The sequence below is a fragment of the Syngnathus typhle genome, linkage group LG2 (assembly GCF_033458585.1).
Source record: "Syngnathus typhle isolate RoL2023-S1 ecotype Sweden linkage group LG2, RoL_Styp_1.0, whole genome shotgun sequence".
Classification (NCBI taxonomy): Eukaryota; Metazoa; Chordata; class Actinopteri; order Syngnathiformes; family Syngnathidae; genus Syngnathus; species Syngnathus typhle.
Window position 1 is genome coordinate 6,254,886 of NC_083739.1, and position 23,106 is coordinate 6,277,991.

At 41.5% G+C, this 23,106-nt stretch overlaps 2 protein-coding genes across 9 annotated transcripts; one reads left to right on the forward strand and one right to left on the reverse strand.

Annotated features, from left to right (window-relative positions):
- Positions 1 to 471: 471 nt before the first annotated feature.
- Positions 472 to 22,307, forward strand: LOC133146713 (peripheral plasma membrane protein CASK-like). Of its 7 annotated transcripts, none has more exons than XM_061270726.1 (28): positions 472 to 1,260; positions 5,391 to 5,503; positions 7,085 to 7,190; positions 7,620 to 7,697; positions 8,041 to 8,113; positions 10,598 to 10,700; positions 10,791 to 10,966; positions 11,228 to 11,350; positions 11,424 to 11,507; positions 11,601 to 11,700; positions 12,781 to 12,798; positions 13,395 to 13,516; positions 13,623 to 13,700; positions 14,218 to 14,298; positions 16,070 to 16,258; positions 16,361 to 16,439; positions 16,506 to 16,591; positions 16,697 to 16,765; positions 16,854 to 16,919; positions 16,992 to 17,027; positions 17,523 to 17,561; positions 17,859 to 18,055; positions 18,139 to 18,254; positions 19,252 to 19,332; positions 19,412 to 19,492; positions 19,616 to 19,818; positions 19,993 to 20,076; positions 20,747 to 22,307. In XM_061270726.1, the coding sequence occupies exons 1-28, from the start codon at positions 1,202 to 1,204 to the stop codon at positions 20,921 to 20,923; spliced, it is 2,817 nt and encodes a 938-aa protein (XP_061126710.1). In that variant the 5' UTR covers positions 472 to 1,201; the 3' UTR covers positions 20,924 to 22,307. The 7 variants fall into 7 exon arrangements, with proteins under 7 accessions (XP_061126710.1, XP_061126719.1, XP_061126725.1 ...); XM_061270698.1 differs by having other exon boundaries at positions 473 to 1,260; positions 16,697 to 16,783; positions 16,851 to 16,919; XM_061270708.1 differs by having other exon boundaries at positions 473 to 1,260; positions 16,851 to 16,919.
- LOC133146746 (probable G-protein coupled receptor 34) lies at positions 8,347 to 10,157 on the reverse strand. Of its 2 annotated transcripts, XM_061270759.1 has the most exons (3): positions 10,008 to 10,157; positions 9,865 to 9,937; positions 8,347 to 9,658 (listed from the first exon to the last, which is right to left on the reverse strand). In XM_061270759.1, the coding sequence occupies exons 2-3, from the start codon at positions 9,865 to 9,867 to the stop codon at positions 8,459 to 8,461; spliced, it is 1,203 nt and encodes a 400-aa protein (XP_061126743.1). In that variant the 5' UTR covers positions 9,868 to 9,937; positions 10,008 to 10,157; the 3' UTR covers positions 8,347 to 8,458. The 2 variants fall into 2 exon arrangements, with proteins under 2 accessions (XP_061126743.1, XP_061126751.1); XM_061270767.1 differs by having other exon boundaries at positions 9,865 to 10,130.
- Positions 22,308 to 23,106: the final 799 nt, after the last annotated feature.

Sequence of the window (23,106 nt, forward strand, 5' to 3'; positions counted from 1 at the left end):
CCATATAATATAAACTGTCCATAAATTCACTTCTATAGTTGAAATCAGATCTCAGGCAACATGCATATTGTACAGTACTGCATTGATGACCACATCAACAGCCAATCAGAGTGCCAATTGATAAATCTATATACCAACGGTGGACGCGAGGAGAGGGGCTGATGCAAAGCCACGGCGAGAGACACGACAACCCTTTTCTGGGGAACCTCCCTTTGAACCCATGGGATTTAGGGAATCACTGTCAAAATAACATAACAATCCGCCATATGCATTCATCCCTGACAGACATGCCAAACATTGTATGTTGATACACTGAAGCGAGCAATGTGGTAAAAGGTGACGTAAGACATGGAGCTGCAGGAATGCTGGCACATGCGCAAAAAAATGACGCTGGATGGCTGGAACCGTTGCCTGGAAATCAGACGCCCGTCGAACGCCATCTTGGCTCTAACGTCACTAAAGCATTGAGTGCGGGTCGTTTCTGGGGGCGCCATTTTGGCTCATCGGGTTCTTGGGCGACACATTTGACGAAGTCGGAGCGACTGCCAGCATCCGACTAACGGTGGACGCAACATTTGAGGTGTTGGATGCAATTTCACAAGAAGCATATGCGGCGGCGTTGTGATCGACTCCATAGTGGAGATTTTCTGCTTCGATTCGGCGAGCGGGATTTCCCATATGATACGTTTGGATAGGGCAAACCGTCTGAGATACTGGGCGTGCACAGTGCAATCAAGCCAGGAGTCAACCGGCTATTCCATCGTCAGCTAGCCCATAAAACCCAGCATTTCGGACAGCGATTAGCTATTGCTGAAGCTCAACACCCTCATCTGAAGTGGACATCTTGAAGGATTTGCAGATGGTGTCAAACACTTTGCACTATAATTTGATGGAATGATGCGGATCGGAGTCATGTAATTGTTTCCCTGCAAAGGAGGAAAATCTCCAACCCTTGCGGTCTGGTCTGTGGTTCCTGTTGAGCTAGCCCGCTAGCTGGCTAGCAGAACCCCCAGAAGGTGGGGCGGGCGAACTTGGACTCTGTAGTGACCGATGCTTTTATCTTCATCGTATTTGGGACGCACATTTCCCGCTGTCACCGACCTGCCATAATCACGCCCCCTCGTTAATTAAGTGTGCAGATCAGATCCTAAACTATTGGGAAGGGGGCTATTTGTAGAGCTCCCCCGTTTGACTTTGGACCATGGCGGACGACGACGTGCTATTCGAAGATGTCTACGAGTTGTGCGAGGTGATTGGCAAGTGAGTATCAACAGAACATGTTCATCATCTTTTTCTCCTCAGTTGTAGTCCTTCTTCCACAAAGTTGCAGTTGATGTCTGGTGTTGGCACAAAGTCTTGCTTGATTCTGGACGTTTTTCTCATTACGATCGTGGCATCACTGCATTCCTATGCTAATATGAACTGACTCAAAATGTGGGCGTGCGGGAGGAATCACGTGACTGCAAAATTGGAGCTCAATGACACAAGACTATAATGCTTAATTTGCAATTCTCTTGCTTGCTCAGTCAGCAAAGGTCCGTTTTCAAAAGAAACATCCCAAAACAACTCCAAAGGGTTCCTTCTAAACTCAAGCGACGAATGATATGTCAAAACATCACAAATCAATAGTCAATTATTACTATTGGTCCTGTATGTTGGAAGATGGCTGAGACCTTGATTGAGACGTGCCATTCAGTGTAGTAGATCTTAAGATCATGACATTGTATGAAGGATCATTGCATTAGCCCCTGCAGCTTACCTGAGGTCTTCCTGTTGTCACAAATTCAAGCAAGGGGCTGAAACAGGACCTTGATGTCCCACCAGCTAGCTTATTAAGTTAATTTAGGAAAGAAAATAGTGGGCAGTGATAGCTTGTGATAACTTGACTGTAGAAGCTGGGAGTTGCGTAATCAACTGTTAGAAATGTGGATTTTTTGGGGGGGAAGTTAATGGATCAGGGAGTTGAATTTTTGTGTCTTGGGATGTGTTACCGGAAGAGGGAAGAGATCATTTTTCCTGAACCAAATGCATGAGTGGAAGGCAGTCTGGAACAAGATAAATCAGCAGATTGGTGGTTTTTCTATCCCACACATTAATGGGGACAATAAAAATATGTTATCTATTGTTTTGGTTCATAAAATTTGTTCCAGTTTCTATTGTCTTTTCATACATGCCCTGCATGCAAAACGGCATCACTTCATTGGATAGACTTTACTTGCACAAGTGTGTGTGTGTGTATATATTTATATATGTATGTATATGTATGTATGTATTTATTTATGCAGATGTATGTATATATGTATGCGTATGTATGTACGTATGTGTATGTATGTATGTATGTATATGTACGTATGTTGTTTGAATGTGAGAGGAAACCATAGCACCCGGAGGAAACCCACACAGGCACGGAGAGAACCTACTGACTCCACACAGCAAGGCTTTAAATTTAGTTTATTTACATAGATTCAACAGAAATTTGAATATAACAAGCCAAATACTTGCACAGGTAAAGCTGAAATGCCATTATGGATTTATTAATAACCCTACCTAGGGAAATTAAAATAATAGTGAGAAAGAAATCATTAACTGTTTGAAAAAAAGCATAAACCACCCAAAAAAATCTGTTTAACCATGAAAAAGAATACATCATTATGAATGTCCAACACTAAATTCTGCATTTTTGTACTGAACTTCTCAATTGTGCATTAAGTGGCATTTCAGTGAGACGCTTGGCCTTGTGCTTCACTAAGCGTCTTTGTCAGTCTTCATGGCAGGGAGCCAACTGCTGTGCTCAAGTTCTTTTTTTTTTTTTGCATATAGTATGTTCCTTTTGTAAGGACATTCAAAGTCTCATCAGGACTCACGACTAAATTGTAGCACTGATGGTTTTTGGTTACACCAGTGTTAAAGCACACTTGACAGCATTGAAAATTCTGTCAGGAACATTACAGTATGTCCACGCATGGGAGTGTTTTATATACAATATATTTATTATTAATGCTTCCATAAAGATCACACTCAATTATTTACTTCGCAATAACGTATCAAAATTGCGCATGCACACACTTTTTTTAAATACAGGCAAAATCCCAAGCATTTTAGTTCTAATGACCATTTTTATGTAAAGACATTAAAAACCCAAATACAATCAAATGATTAAAAATATTACTTTAGCTAAACCTTGTGTTCCAACAAGTGTTACTTACTAGTATTACTATATGACGCAGTGCAGTGTCAAAGTGTTTGTTATTCATCCCACTTTCGCTACCACTTATCTTCACGAGTCGCCGCGACTGTCGATCGTGCAATAAGGTTGTCATTAGTTGTAGTCTGCGCATTCTAAATAAAAATGTATTGTACTGTACTAATCTGCCGCTGAAACGTCACATTGTGCCACGGTTAGGTGCGAGTCCAGTTCCACCAAAGCAGGAGAAATCTGAGCCAGCTTTGATTAATAAAATGCAACAGTTGCTCTTATGCTTGTTCCAAATCACCCATTTTGTGACATTTCACGTAGGTCTTGGGATGTTGATAATGTGATGAAAAGTCGCTTATGTTTTTTTTTTTTTTTTTTTTTTTTTAATAGACGAGGAGACTTTGGCTTGTTGTCCATATACAACAGGGGTGTCAAACAATTTTTTTTTTGCGGGCCGTATTGTAGTCATAGCTTCTTTCGGAGGGCCATTATGACTATCACCCCAAGTAAATGTATGAGCACCTCATATTATATACAGTAAAAGCTACAAAACAAACTGACAAGTAACTCGTTTTCAAATCAGACGAGTAAAAACGGGTCAAATATTTTAAAATAAACTATTAAAAGTGAAGACAATTTGCAATTCGAATAATGACACATGAATTTGATGCACAATTTGTCTTCGCGGGCCACATAAAATGATGTGGCGGGCCGCATCTGGCCCCCGGGCTTTGAGTTTGACACCTGTGACATACAACATATATTTTAATTTTCAGTTTTTTTCAAAGTTGCGCACCATAGGGCCCTGCTCGTGTACTCCCCGAAGTACCTCCATTTGAGAACCACTAGTGTAAGTAACGAGAGGTTGTTCTGTGCTTGTAATGTTCGAGGTATCTGACACAATGCCATTCTCTAGAGTGCAACATAATCCACACCAATGACTTGTGCGTTGCTGTTTAGTGTCCTACTGTGGACCAAAATCATTAAGATTGGTTGTTAGAAGGAAGGCCTCCTTCATCTAGTATATCTGCTCAGGTGGGACACAGAACCACAATTCTATCATCCCTCCCTTGCTTGTATGAAGGTGCATTGATTGTTTATGCTTGCAACATAGAGACACAGTATGCAACTGAGCAAAAAGATCGAGAATCTCCCGCTAACTTAATGGTGTATAATATTTAAAAACCCAGATTTGTTTCTGTTTGAAGAGATCTATTGCAATCATCCACAGTTGACTTCGCCACATGCAGTTGTATTTAGGATTTAGTTGACCCCACTGTTTGGACCACACAAACACAGGGATTTTTACCAGTTAGTAGGTTAACCACAGGGAGAGAATGAAACCCAATAATTTTCTTTGCTCTAATGGTGAGTCTGCAGCTGCGCGTGTTGTGTCTGTTTAGGTTAGAAAAGGAAATTGAGGGGCTGAAAGCAAAGTGCCCTGGTGTCCGCCACATCCTTTTCGAACAAAACTGCCCGTCACCCAGTCTTTTGATTGAAACTATGAAGGAGACCTTTGTAATGATTTGTTAAATTCTGGCAAGTCTTTTGATGGCTGCTGTTATCCGGATGTGAGTAGCGTGTGGGTGTTTTTTGTATGATGCCACAGCTGCGGTGATGTCAGCATGACATATGCCCTTTGCATTTCCTCAGACTCGCTTTCTCTTTTAGTGGGCATGACTTAATAGATTTCATTTGATAGATTTAAGTCATATTTTTATTCTATGCATTGAAGTAGTACCACTTCCCCCTCTTCCATAGAGGGCTTTGAAAATGCTTTTCAATGCAGTCCCCATAATTTACCCACATGGTTAGAAATAGGACGTACGTAAGCATTAAAGCAGGCATTGCCACCCAACCCTATTTGTTTATTAATTGCAGAATTTTTTTTTATTGTCACACACTTATTAGCATTTTATTTATATATTTTATTTTGCCCTTCGTTCCTTTTGCACATCATATTCCCACACAACTAACGGGATGTCAGGAAGCACAGCAACATCTGCCACCTCCATGTCCTCCTAATAATGTTTTTAATTAAGTTTAACAGTGGTTTAGCTTACAACTGCTCTGCAATTACCCTTGGCGACAGTGGTAACACTTCCATATGCCAAACCTCCTACATGGCCGTTATGAACACGTGTGCTGACTACACATGCGTAGGTGTCTCATTTGTGTCTCGTGTTTATTGTAGGGGACCTTTCAGCGTGGTGCGCCGCTGCATCAACAGGGACACTGGCCAGCAGTTTGCTGTAAAGATCGTCGATGTGGCGAGCTTCACCTCCAGCCCTGGCCTCAGCACTGAAGGTGAGAAAGGGTGCAGTCCTTGTCGCCAAGCTTATATTTCAACTTTGAGCCTTCTGCACATGGAACAACAGATGGCAAAGGTACAACCAATCTGGACACAAGGGCACTGAATAACTTGCCAGAAATTACACTTTGATGCCCAAATCTGGTGTGTGTCTCAGGTTGGACGTAATTTGCGTGTTTGCATTTATGCCAAGCTCACATGCATGTTGGCGCTCGCAATGTGCCATCTGCAGTAGCCCAGTCAGGGATTAGCTCCGCAGCCAGTAACAACAGCAAGAGAAAGATATGAGGAGAAATGCTTGCAGTATCTTGGGACTTGGCACTTTGCAAGTATAAAATATAAACATAAATCCTATAAAGTGGCATGTTATTGTCATGATCCAAAAGCCTACCACAAACCGAAACTGGTTTTCACGGGTGAGCGCCGGTCAGCCAATGCTTTTGGTACAACTCAAAATTTTAACTGAATCACAATGTTGCAGATCTAACAGTCAATGGGAAATGCGCACAAGGTTTCACAAAAATGACAACTGTTTGGGAGTTTTTACGCATAAGCAAGATGATTAAATGATTTGAGGAAAAGACTGAAATGTGAATTTTCTGACAGTGCAATTTCAATTCACTCTTTTCCGCAAATCAAGGTTCAGCGCAATCAAATTGTAAAGTACCATTTACAAACATGCCATACCGTCAAAACCCTTCAAGCTGTCACTCTAATAATGCGCAGACACAAAAGAGGCATTGTGAGGAAGGCAGTAAGTTTTTCAAGGTTTTTAAATGGTTCAATAAAGGCTCATTGCCTGCCATTATTTAATTTATTAAAGTGCAATTTATGGGTAATAGGGTATGAAAAAGTACGTTATTTATTATTATTAGATTATTTATAATTTTTTCCCCACCACATTTTTAGAGGCATAACTGCTTTTAACAGTGACTGAAGGCTTATCGATATGGCCGAATGTTCATTTTATGGTATTAAATGAATCCCTTCATAGTACTGGTGAGTGTAAAAGTATAAAAATCATAATGGAATTATTTCTGAGTGGATGTTTTTAAAAATGAAAGATAATTAAATATTAATTATTTCCTGCTAAAACGGTCAGAATCATTTATTTTTCTCTCTGCCTTTTTCATTCTAGTTTCCGTATTGATGTAAACATGTCTGTTTTTTTGTTTTATGTAATGAAATGAATTCATTATATAATATTAATGATAATATTTTTTCCCCCCAATTATTATCTTGGCCTCTTATTCCCCCAGAAAAATGACACTGGTACAACTTTACCTTGCTGAACATATTCTTTACTGCCCTCTGGTGGTGTACAAAATAGCAGCCATTTTTCCTGCATGGTAAATCAAAATGAACACTGATGAATAGTATGTTTTTTGTACCTGTTGTATAATGTTGCCTCACTGATACATTTTATCCAGAACATATTCAGTTCTGGATAAACGTTTTCATTAATTCACTTTTTTTTAATTAATTCACTTTCACGCTTTGCTAATGTTCACAATGTCTTGAGTTTCTTGATTGAGTGATTGTAACCACGACTCAAAGCTCATCCTGTCTCGTGTCAGATCTGAAGCGAGAGGCCAGCATCTGCCACATGCTGAAACATGCTCACATCGTGGAGCTACTGGAGACTTACAGCTCGGACGGCATGCTCTACATGGTGTTCGAATTGTGAGTGCATGCATCACTCTTGCATTTCATGTAAATTAATCTATATTTAGCTGCTCAAGTGTCTGGAAGATGAATTTAAGCCTTTGGCAAGCAAATGCTGCACTTGCTCACCCGCATCCTTCCTGTGTGAAGAGCCAATATTGGTACACGGTTTTTGTTCTTACTGTACATTGGACTTTATCCTCACCACTAGAATTTATGATATATTAGTGTAGTTAGTTCTATAATACTAATTTATAACAACAACAACACTAATAATAATGATGATGACAATAATAATATTAATGACAATAATATGGGAAATGATCATTATAAAAGGTAATGAAACTCTGCTGCAGTCTAATTTACAATGTGATACACGATTTATTCACTTCTAGGAATTATTCTGCTTAAAGCCAAAATCTAACTGCACTATTGTCTCATTCCTAGTATGGATGGAGCTGACCTCTGTTTTGAAATTGTGAAGAGAGCTGATGCTGGGTTTGTGTACAGTGAGGCTGTGGCCAGGTAAGACACCCATCGTCTGAGTATTGTATTAAAGTGTGGCGGATTACTACTTAAATTACTTATCTATTATTGTGCAAAACTGCATGCAACCCAACACAAATTGCAGAGAAGTTGTATTGCCGTCTGTTAAAATTTAAAGCGCAACACATTTTGGGAAATCGGCAGCTCACAATAAAAATAATGGTTTAATTTTACACTTGATCAATAGGCAGGCACTTGAGACATTCCAATATTGTACTGTTTTACACTGTATCCAAGTATTTAAAAAGTAAATTTTCAATAATATTGTTAGCCTGAGTAATTTGCAGGTGTCAATAATCATCATCTATTTATTTCCTTGCAGCCACTATATGAAGCAAATTTTGGAGGCACTTCGCTACTGTCATGACAACAATGTCATACACCGTGACGTCAAGGTGAGTTGACAGCCCCTCTTAATGCAACATTTACATCCACAAATCAATTAGATTACTGACAGTAATGTTGCGGTTTGGATGTAGTGGGTACAGGTGCTGCAGAGATACTGTTATAATCAGTTTGGGGGATATTCTTTAATCCGTTCATTTTTATCCATTTCCTATTATGTATTTTAAACAATTACGTCACAGTCGTTGCGGGACTGCCAAGCAAGGTAATGGGCGCGGCCAAGCGGTTTTGCAAATCCATCATCTTTATTTACAAGTCTGTGAACAGTAATAACACACCATTGTGATACGTTCATCTGAAGTCATGGTTCTGTCAATACCAGTGGTGTGGGAAACTCAGTCCACAGTTCTTGGTAAAGCTAAGGCTGAAGGCCTTCGGGACTCTGTTGTGGAGCTGTAGAATGGGGTTTCATTTTGAAAGAAAAGTCGATTGCCAAGTCTGTTTCCAAGTGCATGGATGACAGTTTTGCGCACCGAGCCAGACAAAACAAAATACATAACAGGATCCAAACAGCTATTAAAGGCAGACAATAACAGCATGACCTCATTGATGTGATCCACCACACGCAAGTATTCACAAGTCACTGTCGCATTTAGCTGCGCGAATATGTAGACGGGCCGAAAGATGTGGTAGGGACCAAAGCAAAGGGTGAACAGGAAAAGGACAAAGAAGGATTTCTTTGCTGTATATCCATATCTTCGTGCATTGGGAAGTTCTGGCTTGTCCCTTGACACTTTCATTAACTGGTAGGTGATCTTGGCATAGCACACCACGAGCATGATGAAGACAAACCAAAACATTGCCACCAGTAAAATGTTAAAGTAAGCTTTTCCACTGGCAAGCCTTCGATGCTTGAATTGGAAGCATTTGTCGTTTTCCTCTTTGTCCTCCGCCATGGCAATCATGGGAACCAATGCTGCCAGAGACAGGCCCCACAGTGCCCCACATGCCACCCAACTACACGGCAAACCACATCCGCAGAGTCGTGCCCCCAAGCCTTTTCGCACTCTGCCCTTCCCTCTGAGCCTCAAGTAGCGATCTAGGCTGATAAACCCCAGTATCATGATGCTTATGTACATGTTCATGTAGAATAGATTCCCCACCAGCTTGCAGGCCACATGTCCCAGTAGCCAGCGGTTCCCAATAATGTGGTAGATGATTCGGAAGGGAAGACATGCCAGAAGGACCAGGTCTGCCACCGCGCAGTTGATAAGAAACACACGCAAAGAGTTATGGCTGGAGTGAACAAAAATGAAGACCCACAAGGCAAAGAGGTTACCCACTAAGCCAAGGAGGAACAACAAGGAATAGACAACAGCCAGTGGCAGACGGAGAGCCGAGTCATCTAATGAACAACTAGTTGGTTTCGGAGTGGCCACAGAGGAGAAAGTAGTGGTTGTTGGAGGAGATGTAGCTGGGAGTGAGAACAGAGAATTGTAAGCAAAAACAGTATTGACCAATATAGTCGTTGATGAGGATATGGAGCTGTTCATTTTGCTTGTTGCTTGGTTGGTGTCCTCGAGGTGGACCAGTTTCTGAGGAAATCAAACAAATCAATAAAATATTTTCAACATGTACTTCCTCAATAGCAACTTGTACTATTTTTATTCATCGATTTTTTTATTTTCTATTTTATTATTTAAATTTTATTGCCTATATTTATCTACTGTTATTAATCAGACATATACAAACAAATTGTTTAAACAAAGTCATAATATAAAGACCGTAGATACACACTTACCATAAGTGATTCACTTGTACTTTTGAGAAAGTCCAAAGAAAGATAAGCGTACTGGGATCCCAACTCCAATCACCTTAAAAAAAAAAAAAGAAGGACTTTATGGAAAGATGAAAAAAATCTTTTCTATGTTTTGCTTTATGGACCTTTCACTTGATTCGCTCACTGTCCCAGTGAATCCTGCACTCGTCGCTGCTTCTCTCGTCTCTGTGGCTGCCTGCCACTCAGTCTGAGTCTTTTCTTCAAGTTCCTACTTGTGACTGTTGCAGCAATGACTGCGAAGTAAAAAAAAAGCCTGTCTGTGCCCCCTCCCCTTTTTTTTATTTTATAATGTTCCGTAGAAATTCACTTTCTCACCCTCATCATGAGGAAATTACAAAAGCAAATACAAGAAATGCTGAGCTTTGGTTCCTAAATATTTAACAGCCTGGCTGTGTTGCGGTTAGTTTAAATACATATTTAATAGTTTGTACTTGCAAATGAAACACCGCCATCCTTTTTGTTGTGTGAAATACATTTGATACATGAATTGGTATTATTGGAGAACACATGACAGTCAGTGTTGACAAACAGTGTCAAGTTCATACATGCACACTGCACAGAGGAGTTGGAAAACTTGGAATTTCAATATGATGGTGCCCATTTCACAATTTGTACCTGACATTTAATCGACCCTTGTTTTGTTTTTGTTGTTGTTGTTTTTTTGTTTTTTTTACTTATATGTGTCTGTATCTAGCCCCACTGTGTGTTGCTGGCCTCCAAGGAGAATTCTGCTCCAGTCAAACTAGGAGGTTTTGGAGTGGCAATACAACTGGGAGAGTCGGGCCTGGTAGCTGGAGGTAAATCTGCACTTTAGAGCATCTTACTCTTTGTGACTATCTTCAAGAATGGTGTCTCTTCAAACTCGTAACTCCGACTGCTCTTTTCAGGTCGTGTCGGTACTCCCCACTTCATGGCTCCGGAAGTTGTCAAGAGAGAGCCGTACGGGAAGCCAGTGGATGTGTGGGGATGCGGCGTGATCCTTTTCATTCTCCTGTCAGGCTGCCTGCCTTTCTATGGCACAAAGGATCGGCTTTTTGAGGCTATCATCAAGGGAAAATACAAGGTAGGATCATTTTTCCCGTGGCCCCTTAGGTATTACTGTACGAAGCGAAAGCTTTTTGTCTTTAAAAGCACTGGACGTTCTCTCACTGTGAGAGCATGGCACACTGAGGTGTTATCTGTTTTTCTTGCATGACTAATGTGTGGCAGATGCAGTCACAGCAGGAAGTCTGTTATTCTTTGTCCCACTGCCTGCAAACAGCCATTGTGGTTCTCGCCGCTGTTTCAAGCTTCATATGTCTTTCCAAACCTTTGTGTTGTCCAGATGAACCCACGTCAATGGGCCCACATCTCAGAGAGTGCCAAAGACCTAGTGAGACGCATGTTAATGCTAGACCCCGCAGAAAGGATCACCGTTTACGAAGCTCTCAACCACCCTTGGCTGAAGGCAAATTTGAATCATTTGCATCGAGTCATAGTTGCCGTGTGTGCACGTGTTAACTTTAGCTCTGTTGCCACAGGAGAGGGACAGGTACGCCTACAAGATCCACCTTCCTGAAACGGTGGAACAGCTGAGGAAATTCAACGCCAGGAGGAAGCTGAAGGTCAGCAATTTGTGGATCAAAGAAAGTGAACAGAGGGGACGTGTCCCATCAACCTCACCGTGGCTCATCATTTATTTTCTTGCGGTTCCTTAGGGTGCAGTGCTGGCTGCTGTGTCAAGCCACAAGTTTAATTCCTACTACGGTGACCCTCCAGAGGAGCTTCATGACTTTTCAGATGACCCAACCTCCTCAGGTAGCTATCACAACAACTCTTTGCTTTCTGTATTTAATTCCTGTAGGGACAGCATCTCTAAACAATATTTTAACATTTCAGAGGGGTTTGTATTGCAATAAATTAGGGCTGCACTCAACTAATAATTATTTTAATAATTGGTAAATATGTTGATTAATGATGAATCTGATAAATTCGGTTTAATTTCCCATCATTAAAAAAACGATATGGTTTCAAATTTAGATTAAGTTGCTGGTTTGGTCCATAACATGTCAGAAAAGAGGTAAAAAAATCCTTCATTGTTTTGTAAAGTAATATCAGATTGCAGATGTTTTATAAGTACGTATATCCAAAAGGCTGCAAATGTGAATATTTTGACAGTTTTGAATTAAACAAAATTAAAAAATGATTAATCAATTGTCAAAAGATTAATTGATTAATTTGTTAGGCAATTGGTTGTCAATAATTATTTATAAAAAAAAAAAATTGTATTGACCCAAAGATCTGTGTAAATTCGTACTTATTAGGTGGTTTCTGTTGTCTTTGAAGTGACCACAAGCTGTCTGGTTAGAAGAACTTCCTGTTTCTGTGAAATCTGATTCCGCATTAGCTGCACATCCCCATCTCAGTCAAGTCTCACTTCCTTTCATACAGCTGCAGACTGCAGATGCATTTTTTTTTTCCTTCCCACTTACTTGAAACCCACACACCAGCAAATTTGAATAAATACAATTTGCAATGCAATGTCTTCAATCTTAAAAGCTCATTGAAATATCAAATAAATAAACTTAGTATTACATATGTAGCCACCTGTGACTCGACACAGGTTTGCCGAGTCATCGAGCCGCGCTTGTTTTCTCGCTCCATTTGTTGCAGTCGTCTGTCCTAGACATGCTCCTGTTCTTGGAGCTTGCTTGGAGCATCTTAGCAGCTTATTTTGGCTTCTGCTGATGTTAGTTTTCCCCTCTGCTGCAGCTGCTCTTTCTGTCGCCGTATGCCCCATGTACTCCTTACATACACTTTCCTGTTATTGTGAAATCAAAACACATGTGAAACTTTCCTCTAATGCCAGTCTCTCTTCTTGTGCTTTGCTGCTCTTAGGACTGCTCGCTGCAGAAAGTACGTACCTCTGCCCCCCACCCACATTTAGAACCTTTTCGACTCCCTGTCCCTTTTTAATTGCATTTGTGTTTCCCTTTTTATGCCCTTGAATGAATCGTGAGCTTTTGCTCCAAAAGCGTTCACTCCCTTGAGATAACCAAAAGCATAGATGTTGAGGGTGAACGTTATACTGTACGGTCTTGGTTGTTGAGCTTTAGAGTGTCGTTAACAAAATGCCAGAATATTCCATCTATTTTTCCCTATGTGTCAATGTGCTGCTCCGATCAACCATTTGTTTGATTTTGAGCGCTGACTTTTTTTCTAATGTCCTATTGATGCCACTGCTACTGTTTCTCTGGTTTTGCTGCATGTGTGGGCAATGCAGCAGGTACCTTGGGTTCATTAGTTTACCTCTCTTTGTTGTTGTGACTTTGCCTGTACTGTGATTGTGCATCCGTCCTTCTTGCTTGATTGTTGTCATGTTTTTGTTTCTGTGGGTACATGTACCATGACTGCTGTGTGTATTTTGTGCGGTGTTTTGGTCAGTGTATGTAAATATGAGTGTTTCTGCTTGATATTTTGGCTGGCTAATTTGTTTGTGTTTGCCTACTCAGGGGCAGTATCACAGGTTTTGGACAGTCTAGAGGAGATTCATGCTTTGACAGACTGTAGCGAGAAAGATATGGATTTTCTCCACAGTGTCTTCCAGGATCAACATCTCCACACCCTGTTAGATGTGAGTTGACCTTCATCAGCTTAGATTTTCGTGTCACACCAGAATTGATATTGTGAGTTCATGACCCACGCTTGTCATTTCATTGTGGTGCTTTCTACTTTTGCAGTTATATGACAAAATCAACACCAGGTCGTCTCCACAAATTCGAAATCCTCCCAGTGATGGAGTGCAGAGAGCCAAAGAGGTCAGCTTCATGCAAGTTTCAGACACAGTACTTTAATGCAGTGGTCCCTAACCTTTTCTCTGCTGCTGAATGGGGAAGTGTGTGTGTATGAAATTAATTAGATAAATTAAATTTCGTTGTACATGTGTGACAATGACAATAAAGATCTATTCGTTGTGTGTGCGTGCGTGCGTGTGATGAATGCAGTCTTACATCAATCAATGTGAACTGATTGTTTTTTTTTTTCTCCAATTTTGAATGCCTTTTTAGCCTTAGCTGTGCAGTTAGCCACCTAGTATGATGATCCCAAGCCATTTAATTAGTTGACGAATCAGTTTTGAAGGTGACTCATTGGAGAGCCCCTCGCCAAACAAATAAGTCTGATTTTGCTTTTCTCTTTCATTTGTGTAGTCTTCCGCGACCCACTCGGTACCGGTCGGCAGCCCAGTGATTAGGGACCACTGCTGTCATGAACAAGTTGAAGTGTTGTTGTGGGTCTTTGTGTCAGCGCTAAAAATATTTGCTTTTTTTCCTCTAGGTACTCGAGACAGTCTCGTGTTATCCAGACAACACAGAGGCCAAGGAGCTCAGAAGGATCCTAACACAGCCGCACTTCATGGTGTGGGCACGCACAGACAAACACTCGCTTGTGATCAGTCATGAATGTCAATTTTTTTTTTTTTTTTTTGGTAAGACCTTTTTTCCAGGTTAGAATGATTAATTATGACACAAAAACTGGATGCAAGTTGATTTGGGATTTCGTGTGCGTGCCAGGGTGCGTGAGCGCATTTACACGCTGTTGTGTCAGAAGAGTGCTGTATGCAATCCGGATGACTACCCTGGCCACACAAAGCTGCTTAACACCTGATCTGGGTTAGTGAGGTTAGACCTGCCAGGGAAAAGCTTGGCGACAGAAGTGATGGCTAGAAGTCATTCAGAGGGGCTTCTGCCTAATGTTGAGCGTATTCTTCTAATGGGTATCATGGAGGCAAGGTTGTGGACTCACCCAGAGATTGATCACAGTCTCACAAGAAATGTGGAGGGCATTTTCCATTGAAGGTAAACTACCTTTTCTGTATTTTTCTTTGCTGCGGTGTCAAATGTAATGCCGAGCAAGTTTGTTGATTAATATCCAGTGTATGTACTGTATATTGGGTGTATTGAGTGTTTGCAGTCGTGTGAATTTGCAGTGTTTAAGTTAAATCCCCCCCCCCCCCCCCCTCCCCACCTATATTCAGAGTTGACAAGTTTGACTAGTCACATTTTTTCCTTCTGCAGCTATCTTCAGCTATTCACTGAAAAACTCATTATAATACCCTAAGATGCCACAAGATGGGGATGACATGCTGGTTAAAATGAAAGTAGTATTTTCTTCATGGAATTATGACTGAGAGACTAAGTTCTATGTATTTCGGGGAAGAAGCAAGTTTAACTTGGGTTGTTACTGGAAATTATGGACATGCTTGTTTTTAAATTTGCTTTTCCCTCCAAATTGAACAATGCTACTCATATAGGTATACAGGTTTTGTCTTTACATTTCCTTTTGAGTAATTGGTTCTGCCTTTGAGCCCATGTCAGGGCATTATACACCCTTAAAAGCTTCATCCAGCATCTTCACAGGGTCTTTTGCTTTTGTTCTCAGGTTGATATGTATATTTTGGACAAGTCCCTAAATTCTCTGTCACAAATTGTGACTTATTTATTTGGACTTTTCCTTGATTTTGAGTTACTTAACATATTTTTCTGTTTGACAATGCAATGTTAATGGATCAACAAACATGACGTTTTCTTGGTTTCCTGAAAATGGTTTTGGAAACAAAAGGTTTTTGACCTAACCCTACATGAGCAATTTTATGGATGCACGCATGCATGCACGCACACACACGGTATTATTGGATGTGCATGTTCAATTGGTGTTAAGTACTGTACACTATTGTGACACACTTGTGGTCGACTTCAATCCAATTAGCCCGCACTGTCTTGCAATCTCATGCACGCTGTTTGTTTTACACATACGCACATCCCAGTAAATAGCTCTCTTTTCTTTCGTTTGTATCCACATTGAACAATCCCAGAGTTTCTTGTAATACGGTCAGTTGCTGTGGGAAAGTCAATGTTTTGCAATTAACAACGGTGTTCCTCTGAATTATTATTCTCCGCTCCATTGTAGGGCTAGCTACTTTAATTCTCCCTCCTTGAATGTGTCAGCGAGCATGTTGGCCTCTTGGTGAGGATTGGCAGCTTGTAGATGTTAGTTAGAACACAAAGGGTCAGTGACTTGATCGGTGGCCTCAGAGGATTAGTGTAAGCCACACTCTGTAAAGGCTTCCACCAAAACACATACTGGGTGTGTATTTTAGCTTTCAATGAATGCTTTTTGTGTTTTTAAGGCTCTACTACAGACCCACGATGTGGTAGCCCATGAGGTCTACAGTGACGAGGCGCTTCGAGTGACCCCACCGCCCACATCCCCTTACCTGAACGGAGACTCACCAGACAGCACCAACGGAGACATGGACTTGGAGAATGTTACCAGAGTCCGCCTGGTGCAGTTTCAGAAGAACACAGATGAGGCCATGGTGCATACAAACACACACACACGAAATGAAATCATCTTATAGTTTCGTCGACCCCGCTCACTCAGTAAAACTTCTCTCAGACCAGCCATTTGTTTTTCACAGGGCATTACGCTGAAAATGAATGAGCTCAACCATTGCATCGTGGCTCGAATCATGCACGGTGGGATGATTCATCGGCAAGGTGAGTTCCCTTTTGATTTCATGCTATTTCATGTAAATGGCCTCAATTTTTGCTCCTCAACTTCAGGGACCCTGCATGTAGGCGACGAAATCCGAGAGATTAATGGCATCAGCGTTGCCAATCAAACTGTGGAACAGCTCCAAAAAATGCTTGTGAGTTGGCAACCGAGTTACATTGTGCTAGTTCAATAGGAGCCTATCACGTCACATGTGACATTTAGAGTTCCATACAAGTTTTAAACTGTTTGTTATCTACAGAGGGAAATGAGGGGAAGCATCACATTCAAGATAGTACCCAGTTACCGGTCCCAGTCCAAATCTTGTGAGGTACAGAACCAAAACCTGGTATGCTTCCAAGTCTTCGTACGTGGTTCGTGATGAACAAAAGTATAGGAAAATGTTTGTGTTGCAGAAGGAGTCGCCAGATTTGTCTCAACATTCGGCTGCTAATGGTCATGCAAGTGTCACTAGCTCCATTCTGGTGAGTTGTGCATGCACTGCAATTTCCTATTATGCTATTAATATTTACAAGGATACGTTGGTTATCCAATAGGATCTGCCAGCAACAATTCAGCCCAAAGCTCGTCAGGTGAGTTGAACAGCAAATCTTTACTTAATTGTCTTTCCCCCTTTGCTCCAAAAAGCAATTGCGAACTGCACCAAATGAGCGTAATCAAAGTCTGCATGTACATACAGCAACCATTACATTAAATTTGTTTAACTTCTTGGACTCGGGAGATTTAAGGTTAGCTTGACTCAGCTAAGCGCACTATTGCAGTGTTGACTCCATTCTGAGTTCTAGTTCACGACACGCCTTGCTGACACTTATTGGCTGCAGGGCATCTGTTGTGCCCCGCTTAGAACTCGATGGGGATTCATATTAACGGTCCATTTAAACCTCAACGTTCCAAAGATTAACTACCTGAATGCTTAAAAGTGACACACACGTACCACCGATGGCATATAGACAGACAATTCGGCTTACAGTTGGGAATCGCTTGCTGCGCACCTCTTGTGTGTGTGCCCCACAACATATTCTACTGCATGATTTGTGTGTAAGTGTGTGATGCTCTCAACTCCATAGATCTCCAGACCCGCTATCCAGGACAAATTGTCCATTAAGGTAAGATGTCTACTAGAGGAAGCACGTAGAAGTAGATCCCGACTCACACAATTCTCGTCACAAATCAATGCCTTCACTCTGATTAGACGTATGTCTGATACTAGCAGTTACCATCACTAGCCAGTAACTCTCTCTTCAGTTCTCTTTGGTTCGGTTCGTGATCAGAGTGTGCTGACATTGTATTTGTAAAATGTTGCTTTAGCAGTCACTCCATTTTTATGTGGGCAGCTGAAACCAATCTATGCCTTTCATATATGATGATACAAAAACCACGTCTTTACTGTTCCACCCCCGCAGATCTATGTTCGCGCTCAGTTTGAGTATGACCCGACAAAAGATGACCTCATACCTTGTAAGGAAGCAGGCGTTGGCTTCAGGGTGGGTGACATCATTCAGATTATCTCCAAGGATGACCACAATTGGTGGCAGGGAAAGCTGGAGAACACCAAGAACGGTACAGCAGGCCTCATCCCTTCCCCAGAGCTGCAGGAGTGGTGAGTGACAAAATGACCGCTTTCCAGATTTGCTTTTATGCTGATGTGCAAGCATGGCCTCACATTTCATGTGGTGTTCACAGGCGCGTGGCATGTATAGCCATGGAGAAGACCAAGCAGGAACAGCAAGCCAGTTGCACGTGGTTTGGCAAAAAGAAGAAACAGTATAAAGACAAGTACTTGGCCAAGCACAATGCAGGTAAATGCACATGCGTTCCGGTCAAAGTGTAATCTAGTATTTTGGCGTAGTCTAGTATTTTGGCGTTGATATAGTAAACACCAGTTTACACATGTTCTAGTAGTTGTATTTGATCATATTTAAAAAGTCCGGGTCTTTATACAGTGCAGTCACTTGACTGAATTGTGTGCTAATTTATATTTGTATTCACAAGATCCTGCTGTTAAGATTCAAAATGCAACCTGAAATGTGTCCTGCCTTGCCTCTTACCTCAAAGACCTTCACCTAAGTCAGCGTTATTCTTGACTAACCTGTAGACCAGGGGTCACCAACCTTTTTGAAGTTGGGAGCTACTTCAAGGGCACCGAATAATGCAAAGGGCGACCACTTTGATAATACCCTTCTGAAATAACAAAGTTGCACAGTGTACCTTTAATTTTATATTTTTATTAATGATATTCTGTGTGAAGACTCTGAATATTAATGTTAGTGGGAAGCCTGGCATTGCATGCTCTTCACCAGTGTACTGTAAACTATTTTTAGAACTGGCCTATGGCCGACTGATGTGGTCGCTGCGGGCGACTGATGTGGTCGCCGCGGGCGACCTGGTGCCCGCGGGCACCGGGTTGGTGACCCCTGCTGTAGACATATCTGCTTTGGATGCAACATTATTTTTCTCCTTTTATTTCAATGTGTGTTTTATTAACCCTTGCGCTCCCACCCTCTGCCCATGTTTCATGCTGTCTCATACCCAATGACTTGGCTGCATGTAAGTAACTCCAGAGTGCTGTTATCCAGTTTCTGTCTTTTCCTCCTCTTTGTTTTTATTCCTCGTCCTCCCAAATATGTTAGACCTTGGAATGCAAATACCTATTTTTAGTCAGCCAAATACTGTCGTAAAATGATTGTCGCCATAGCCTTTTTTTTAATCTTGGGTTGGTATTCTCGGAGCCAGATTAGAAGTAATTCGTTTTTGAACAATAGATTAAGAGCAAGTGTTTGCCCTCTATTTCGACAGTGTTTGATCAACTAGATCTGGTGACTTATGAGGAAGTGGTCAAGTTGCCTTCCTTCAAGAGGAAAACACTCGTTTTGCTCGGTAAGTCTGGTTGGTGAGGTCTGCTTTCACTTATGATGATGAAGCTGTCATTTCAAAAAACACCTTTGCTTCCATTCAGGTGCACATGGAGTTGGAAGGAGGCACATCAAGAACACGCTTATCACGAAACATCCAGATCGCTTTGCTTACCCCATCCCTCGTAAGAAATACATGTACACACGCACACACACACACACACACACACCACTCTCTTGCATACTGTCTAAATGTCTATCCTGACTTTTATAGTTGAAGATGAACCTTTTTCTTATGCCTCCATCAGACACGACTCGGCCTGCAAAGAAGGATGAGGAAAACGGAAAGAACTATTACTTTGTATCACATGACCAGATGATGCAGGACATCAGTAACAATGACTACCTGGAGTATGGCAGTCATGAGGATGCCATGTACGGAACCCGGCTGGAAACTATTCGGCAGATCCACGCTCAGGGCATGATCTCCATTCTGGATGTGGAGCCACAGGTGAAGTACAGCACACAGCCCAAAATGACCATCAGAATTCAATCATGACCTCAAGTCTCTCAACTTAAGGCCATTAGCACAAAACGATAAATGTTGGTAGTACATGAAAATGGTAAAAGGCAAAGCAAACTACACAGACTTGTTCAGTGTTTCTCTGTGTCTCCCTCATTTTAGGCACTAAAGATTCTCAGAACAGCTGAATTTGCTCCCTATGTCGTCTTCATCGCAGCTCCCACTATCACGCCAAGCCTGACAGAGGTACAGTGATTGGCTTTCACGTGGCTTCCCTTCACTTGTTGATGTTTGTGCGTGTTTTTGTATGCATTCAAAACCAGCTCGGTAAAAGGCAGTTTGTTCCAAAATGTCGGACAAAGCATTTTCTTGCACTCTGATCGTATCATTAACCCCTCTCATTTGGAATCAAATGTTGATCGAGATGGTCTTGATCCAATTAGAATATTTCAAATGGGGTGTGTACATGAAGCATTTTTATTCCGATCAGGATTTTAATCCGAATAAATGCGTCCATGTAAACGTAGCCAGTCTGCGGTACATTCCTCCTTCTTTGAGTCGCGACTATTCTCGTACGCACCTTTCCCCTACAGGTGTGCACAGCTCTCTCTTTCATGTACTCAGTGCATTTATCACATTCCCTCTTTGCTTTAAGTGCGTTTGTCTTTTTTTTTTTTTCTTTCTTTGGCATGCCTTTTTTTCCATTTCCAATGGAGGTTCCCAAGTGGTGTCGCAAATTGCCTGTAAGTACTAAGTGCCTATGTTGTGCGCCTTTGACTCTGTGGGTTGTGTAGCGTCAAATCCCAAGAGCCCTTTTGAGTTTCTGTTTAGCCAGCGGCACACCTGTCAAGCACTGCATAGTGATGGATCGCCTTTTCCTCCTCATTACCTCATGACATGAATGTGTTTTTGCCAGGATGACTCCCTGCAGCGGCTCCAGAAAGAGTCGGAGATGCTGCAGCAGACGTACGCTCACTACTTTGACCAGACCATCATCAACAACGAGATAGACGACACCCTGCGCCTGCTGGAGGAGGCTGTGGAGCTGGCGTGTAACACCCCTCAATGGGTCCCGGTGTCCTGGGTGTACTGACATGGTGACAGCAGGAGCTCAGCTCACTGAGGCATCTCCAGCTCCTCCTGAACGGACGTGCGATGCCTGTGCAATCACTTGGAAGGCCGTGCGATCAAAATCCTGTGTTTTGTAGATGAAGCTATAATAGGACAAGAAATAACTGCGCCACCTCATGATGACTCCACTCTGGCTCTCGAAGGTCTTAACGTGTACATACCTATCTGCAATGATATCAGTGCTAAAAGATGTTAGATGAATACACTTCTGTCCTTGCATAGTTGAAGGCTGTGTGGGATGTGGTCTATATTTTGTACATTTCTTTTCGACATATTGGTGACACTGACAAGGCAATAGCACGTATGACATTAAGCAGGTGTGAATGGGCCCTCAAAGGTGCTCTACGTGGAACCGGTGTGTCTAAACCAGTTGAACTTTGAAGCACATCAGAAACTGCCACAGTGTGCACAAGTAAATCGCTGGACTCTAAACCCAACAAAAAGCACAGGAAACTTGGCAGTTTCGTTCTCCCCGCCTCTTATTTATTCCACAATTTTGTCAAAGGAGCACGTTTTGTCAACTCGCCTCTCGTACCGCCGTAGCGTGTCCTCCTCAACCTACGATGGTCTTTGTTTACATCAGAATTTGCACAAAAAGGACAATGAAGATCATATTGTCGGTGTGGTCTGATCTTCCTTGTACGCCGCACCAGATGTGATCCTGCAGGTACGTCTAGCACTCAAGTGGACAACAAAAAGATGAGGCAAAGTTCAAATGACCTGCCTTAAAGAGGCGCGGGGAAGAGGTTTGTAACATCTATGCACACCCCCAGTTTCTCTCGGGCAGACCACCAGGGCCATTTTCCCCTCCTCTTCACTACTGTTACTATTTGTGTTAAAGGAGTCATACCTGTGCTAGAAGAGAGTCGAACTTTACATAGGTTGAACATACAGTATCAAACGGAAAGATGTGTTTTGGAACTGAGCAGTTGTTTATAAAAAAAAAAAAAAAGACAAGTATTCTTGTTTTGAGGGTGAGTAAACAAGTCAACATTTTATGTGTAAATGTTTCAATGGTGAGTATGTCATTTGCGTGAACTACAGAGAGCCAATGTTTAATAATGTTGAAAAGATGCTCAGTGTTTAACATAATGTTAACGCTTGACCAGAAGTAGCACAATGCTTTCCTGTCACATAAGTGACATCGTCATGATTATTTTTGAGAGTACAGTTGCTTTTGTGCCTCTTCGAGTGTTTCATTCTCATTTGAACTCGTGTGTAAATGACTTCTGTAAATGTCCAAAGCAGCTCTTGTGTATGACATGGTTCTTTTTTTTTTTTTTTTGTTATTTCATTTTGTAAAGAAAAAAAAATACAGTATCTTGAATTGAACGTGTGAAAGCAAAGTGACTTGACTTCCTTGTGGTTTGACTGTTTTGGTCTCCATGTTGATGCAGCGAAAGAAATGACATTGACATTTTGAAATGAGTACAGTGACATTTTGGTGTGGGTGATCAAAATTTAATTTCTTATGCCGAAGGGGGGGGGGGGGAAACCCTGCCAGGCTTCTGGGAGTATTGCACAATTTTGTGGGCGACAAATGTTGCCTGTGAAAGACATTTCATTTTACAGTTCTGGGCGTTATCTTTGGCATTTTCAGATAATTAAATGATGTTTCCCAACATGCAATTGCAACACTTGTCCACGCAAGACAACACATTATTTTTGATGAGTTGTTTCTGCAACATTTACTAGAACTGAAGAAACAAAACTATTTTATGACTCACAGAATAACGAAAAAAAAATGTTTAAAACCACTTTGACAAAGAAATTAAATGTAAAAAAACAGCCACAAAATAAGTCATAAACTACGACTCCTATACACACGTGCGCACGCGCATTGGCTTGCCACCGACAACATTTCTCACAGTGGCCAGGAGAGGGCGACAACGTAGCTTATGAAGACGCTATAGTGCAGGGATGGGCAATTTAATTGCTGGAGGACGGTCCCAATTTTTCTTCGTATAATCATATAATATTGTGGAGCCACTTTCTACCACCCACGTCCTAACCAGATGTATGACATAAATGCAATACATGATCAAAATACGTGCCCTTAATTCATATTGGTTATGATAAAAAAAAAGAAATCCAAGCATATATAGAAAATCCACTTTGCTATCCCAACAATAAAGGGTTTAAAGC

Excerpts from the sequence above, each read along its gene's own strand:
- LOC133146713 (XM_061270698.1), top strand. The coding sequence starts at position 1,202 with ATGGCGGACGACGACGTGCTATTCGAAGATGTCTACGAGTTGTGCGAG. Across the intron at positions 17,562-17,858 it reads AGGACAAATTGTCCATTAAG|ATCTATGTTCGCGCTCAGTT; the intron begins GTAAGATGTCTA and ends CCACCCCCGCAG. Across the intron at positions 18,056-18,138 it reads TCCCCAGAGCTGCAGGAGTG|GCGCGTGGCATGTATAGCCA; the intron begins GTGAGTGACAAA and ends TGGTGTTCACAG.